The following is a 5,402-nucleotide window of genomic DNA, read 5'->3' on the forward strand; positions in this document are numbered from 1 at the left end:
CCTATTCCTTCCGAATCACTGGGTTCCTTTCCCAGGGGTTAGAAACGGTCTCGATAATAGGCGTTAAGTAAAAGTTATAGCAGTGTATGGCCATGTTCGGGCTTCTCGTTTCTTGAACTAATAGAAATTCTGGTGGTGCTTGTCGTTCGAAGCGCAGTTTAAGTTCCGTGCTTCTTGCCGTAAACGTGCTGCAGTTTCATTGTACGATGCGGGTCACATCCGTCTTTGTTCGTCCGGTCGTCATTCTTTTAACGTCGTTCATGTCTCAGCTCTGCTATCTCTTTCTTGATTTCCCCTAGTGTCTGGAAGATCATCTCGAAGCCAAGGAACATCTCCTCTCGTATTTTGTTTTGCTCAGTTTGCGCGTCGAAGGGTGATTTGAGCTGTCGCATTGCGAGCACCTGAGTTGCCCTGGGTTGGGCCCATTCGGGCATCCAGGCCAGGCACTTGCCCTGCTCTTCGTGAATCATTCTTTGGGTTGATCGTTGCTTGGCTTCGACCCTGGGCTGTTCTGCAGGTGGCCTTCGATTGTCCGTGGCTGCCGCTGGATAGCTCTCTCTTGGTCGGCGTGTTGGTGGCTGCTTCGGAAATTTCGTTTCCTCGGGTATCTTCCTTTTCGGACACGCATTACTAGTGGCAACATGATGCGCCTCACAGTTTCGGCACTTGGGTTCCCTGTCGCATTGTTCCATACTTTCCTTGTGTGTGTAGCCGCAATGGCCGCATCTGGTTTCTTTGATAGGGCATACATCGCTCTTGTGACCGATTCCATGGCAATTGTAACATACGACGGGCCGGGGACGGTATGGCCTCAAAGTGAAGATCTCTCTGCTCAACATTACGTTCTTTGGTAGCCTAGTGCTCTCAAACGTGATGACGACCGCGTTTCTAGTTTTTCCCATAAGTCTTGGGAAGACGATCTTCGCGGTTTGACGTATCAGGTTCAGGATGATTGTTTCTGGGGTCTCAGCGCTGTTGTCTCCATGCAGAATTGTGGCCCATTGCCTTGTAGGGTTTTAGGGCGTATGAATCTTTGTCTTTTTTCACTTCCGTCACCTGGAGTAGTTTTTTTTTTTCTATCTTTTCGTCCCTGGTGGTGAGCACGTTAGTATTAGCTTTGGGCTGAATTTTAATCTTGTAGTCTTCGGATTCTGCGATTCCCGCCTCTGCTACGGCTCGCCTAATTTCCCTCGTTGTAAAGTTCTTAACGTTTTCTTTGCAGATGGGCATGAGAACAACGGTTTGCACTGACGACTGAGTTTCCTGCGTGTTTTCCGCAGCTGTTATGTCGTCCGAGTTTACATTTGTCTACTTCGGATGTTTCCTCCTGCGCTTATTCGCGACTGAGTCCTCGATGTCCTCTCCGGCAATCCCTCCCATCATGACAGAACCAGTGACGTCAGGCTGAGTTTCGCTTTCCTTGGGAGAGGGCTTTTCTTAATTTTGAGATTCTTTCAGCGTCGGAAATTCGTGTAAAAAACAAGAGCTGACCTCTTCGTTCGTGGCGCCCTGCGGACTTGCGCTTCTGGTTAGGTTCAATGTCTCTTGAGCGTAATTGACTAGAAGTCAAGTTATCAACTTTTTGATGTCTTCCTTGGCGAATCCCAAATGCAGGAGATGTCCGGTGTGAAGTTGAATATCAATGGTCGTCACGTTGGGCGTGGGTAGCTGTTTCACATCCGTTAAGGTCTCGGTACCGCCGGTGCCAGAGGTTAGGCTTATCACGGTATCTATATTCTCAATTTCCAAATTCGCCGAAATTGACCCCGTGTGGTTTAAAATCGCTGGCCCTTGTTCTTGGCATTGTCCTCGTTGACTGGGAATGTGTCCGGGGGGCTCACACCCCCCAAGCAGGACACAGATATCGCTTTCGGCGGAGCGCTAGGAAAACACGTCCGCCCTAAGCAATTAGAAGACGACGACCCTGTTTGTTTGAAGATTACCTGTTATTTCGTTACTCGAAATATATATAGTTTTCGTGAGAAGTGGGTCGCCCAGTTTGTTTCTCCCCAGTCAACAAGCGTGAACTAAATGCACAACAACGAGCGGACGTTCAGTGTCGGCTTCCCGTTCCATACGTGGGAGCTATCTTCTAGAGCAGCTGGCTGTGCGAATCAAGAAGGTCTCTCAGTGCTCTTCATCTTGTGCCTCTTCGTCCGTCCGGTTTCAGAAGCCTACAGCGAGCTAAAAAGACTCCGGAGACGCCACAGCGACGGCACCAGGGACGACACCGTGAACGTTGTTCAGGATTTCTCAACGGCGGCGGATGTTGGTTGCGCGTTCGTAGTTATCGCTACACGTTCAACTGACACTGTGTATTTGTGTGTGTGAGGTGCACCTGGTCGGTTTTATTAGAACTACCGCACATCTCTGAAATTTACCCAGCGGTATTGTGAGTACCTCGAAAGATATTTTTGTTGCGACTAAGAGCTCCGTCGTTCCTATTTGATATGTCCGCTTTTGTCTACAGCTGCTTGCGCCTGGGTTAGAGTAAACGTTGATTCTTATCATATTTTGAATTGCAACATGCATGTAAAACTCAATGTCTGAAATAAATTTCTAATGACGTTTTAAACTGCATTTTTTTGTGTGGTTCACAGTCATTTGGGCATCTAAGAGTTGAAAGACTGAGGGGGTCTGAAAGGCTGAAGTGCCTGAACGTCTGAAAGTCTTGTGGGTCGCCTGTGAATACCGCTCGATCAGGCCGAGTTCCAGTCGCACCGAGCAAGCCACACGAGGGAGCGCTAATATCAAGAAATGTTTAACTGCTGCTCATGTGCTCGCTGTGGACCGTGTCTTTCCTGTGCTCCTCAGGTTTGGGACTTTCGTTGGAGGCCTTGTTTGGCACCTGCTCTTTCGTCTGTCTCTTCCTTCGAACCGCCTGTCCTCCCGCCCGCCACAAGCCTTGTCCTTTCTTCTTCTTCGGAAATCTCGGCGCCTTCCCTCCGCGAGGGTCATTGTCCAACACACTCCCCTCCCCTCAAGCATCAAACTCCGGGGGGGGGGGGGGGGCGGGGCGGGGGGGGGGGGGGGGGTCCGAAGCATCCCCAGTCACTGGTGGCGGTGGACGTGCATCAGGTGGTCGGTGAACTCTTGGTAGGGGACTTGATGAGCTTCTGCTCCCGCCACAGGTCCGGAGTCAGGTATAAGTGACCTTGGCAAAGTTGCCCATTGTGGCCGTCGAGCCACGAGCCGAATTGTAGCAGTCCTCGATGCCCGCCATGTGCAGAAGCTTCTTGAGAACTGGGGCGTACACGATGCCTGTGCCTAGGGGCGCCGGGATCAGCTGCACCAGCACGCGGCCACGCGGCCGGTCCCCTTGCAGGGGGCGTTGTGGGGCTTTCCGATCTTTTTTCCCCAATAGCCCCTGCGGACGGGGATGACGAAGAGCTTGGCCAGGATGAGGGCCTCACGGATGCCCGTGGCCGCCTCTTTGGAGCACTTGACACCCAGGCCCACTGGCCGTTGAAGTCCCCAATGGCCACAAAGGTCTTTAAGCGGGTGCTTTGGCCGGCACGCGTCCGCTTCTGCGCGGGCATGATCTTCAGCACCTCGTCCTTCAGTGTGTCCCTGCGACCTTTCCGGTACTTTGCGTCTCCCTCGCCCTGCCTTCGTTGACGTGGTCGACGTCGGGATTGCTCACCCCGTCTCTGCCAACCAGGTTGACCGCCCTGGCGGTTAGTCCGCCTTACTCCTTGCTAACGGGGTTGACCACCCTGTCGCGGTTGGTCAGGCTGTTCTCCTGCCAACCGGGTTGACCACCCTATCGGCCGGTCTGGGCGGTCTCCTGCCAAAGGGGTTGACCATTCTGTCAACTGGTCGGGCCGGTCTCGTGCCGAACGAGTTGAGCACCCGGTGCGTTGGGCTGACTCGTCCTCTGCCGGAAGGGTTGACCACCCTGGGAGTTGGTCTGGCTGGCTTCGCCTGTATCCCGGGAGGTGGAAGGTCGCCCTCCTGGATGGCGCCGCCCATTCTGGTTTCTCCGAGGGGGGGGGGGGGGGGCATTTCTTGACAGAACAAGCTCCATTAACATCTTGCAAATATTAGATCAAGTTATAGGCCGCAGATTATATCGCCGCGCCGAGCCCCTATCAGCTCTCACCGACGGGTTCGCGCACTGTTCGGCTACAGCGCTTATGCCGCGTTGCCGGACGCGCGAGTGTCACACGGAACAGAGGATTCCTCGTTTTATTCTCGTTTATCGTCATTCCAATACCGAAGATGGTGCTTTTTCAGGTCTGTGATGTGGACCGAGCCAGACTCCTCGCTCGCATTTTTCCAAGCGAACCTGTAGGCTAGACGTGACAGTCGTGCCGTTACAAAGTATCCTTCCCACTTCGGAGCAAGATAGGCTGCGAATCCGCTCGCTGCATTGCGCAAAGGATAGGTTCTCCTGAGGACCAGGTCCACCATTTTGTACTCCAGGTGACGATGACCTTTATCGCACTGGGCCGCCTGTTCAATCCTTGCGGTATCGAGGTTCTCTTTGGCATCGTGCAACGCATTCGAAAGGCGAACTTTCAACTCCGCCGAGTATTTAGAGAGTGGGCGCTCTGTCGCACCTTGGCTATATCGTAACCCGTTCTCCAGTGGAGACGATAGCTCTTTGCCCAAGTTTAGAAGCCCAGGGGTTAACTCAGTCAATTTGTTTACGGTCGTCCGGATTGCGAAGCCCATCTCTACAATGTGTTCGTCCCAGTCACTGTGTCTCTTCGTTAGTGTGATAAGCATGCCCTTGAAGTTTCGGTTCACTCTCTCAGTGATATTAGCCTGAGGATGGAATGGTGTCGTCCTTTTTTGCTTAATGTTTAGCGCCAAGCGGGAGTCAGCGAACACCCTGCTGATAAAATTGCTAGCATTATCGCTGATGAGACACGTGGGTGTGCCGAAGCGCATGAAAATGTCCAACAACTTCTCCAAGATGCGCTCCGAAACCAGCTTCCTCAGCGGGTGTAACTCCACCCATTTTGAAAAATTGTCGGTTATTACCAATAAACACTGGTTCCCACGGGGAAGTTTCGGTAGTGGGCCGATGATATCGCAAACAACCATCTCCCAAGGGTAGTGACTCACTACAGGCTGCATCACTCCTGGGGGCTTTCCCCCTCGCGGCTTCGTTTCCTGGCAGGCTGGGCAGCTGTAGGGGTATTGGAGTGTGTCCTGTCTCATCCCCTGCCAGGTCGCAACGCGACCTAACTTTTGAAAAGTCTTGCTACCGCTGCCATGACGAGCCAGACCCGAGTCGTGAAAGTATCCAATAAACCGCCTCTGTAGCCTCTTAGGAATCACCACCCTGCACGGAGAGTCATTCTCCTCCTGGCCGTCGATTGTTGGGATGTAGCGGAGTAATAAGCCGTCTTGGCCCAGCAGGCATGAATCAATATGTTCATTCACTCGACCGC

At 52.7% G+C, this 5,402-nt stretch overlaps 1 protein-coding gene and 1 pseudogene across 1 annotated transcript; both read right to left on the reverse strand.

Moving 5' to 3' along the window:
- Positions 1-248: 248 nt before the first annotated feature.
- LOC115311064 lies at positions 249-839 on the reverse strand. Its single transcript, XM_029969655.2, has one exon. The coding sequence runs from the start codon at positions 837-839 to the stop codon at positions 249-251; it is 591 nt and encodes a 196-aa protein (XP_029825515.2).
- A 2,212-nt stretch (positions 840-3,051) lies between these two features.
- On the reverse strand, positions 3,052-3,972 carry LOC120842088 (annotated as a pseudogene).
- Between the last annotated feature and the right edge of the window lie 1,430 nt (positions 3,973-5,402).

Source organism: Ixodes scapularis, unplaced genomic scaffold (assembly GCF_016920785.2).
Source record: "Ixodes scapularis isolate PalLabHiFi unplaced genomic scaffold, ASM1692078v2 PGA_scaffold8__174_contigs__length_109621045, whole genome shotgun sequence".
NCBI lineage: Eukaryota > Metazoa > Arthropoda > Arachnida > Ixodida > Ixodidae > Ixodes > Ixodes scapularis.

Bases quoted from the DNA above. Each gene is read 5' to 3' on its own strand.
- LOC115311064 (XM_029969655.2), bottom strand. From the start codon at position 839: ATGTTGAGCAGAGAGATCTTCACTTTGAGGCCATACCGTCCCCGGCCC.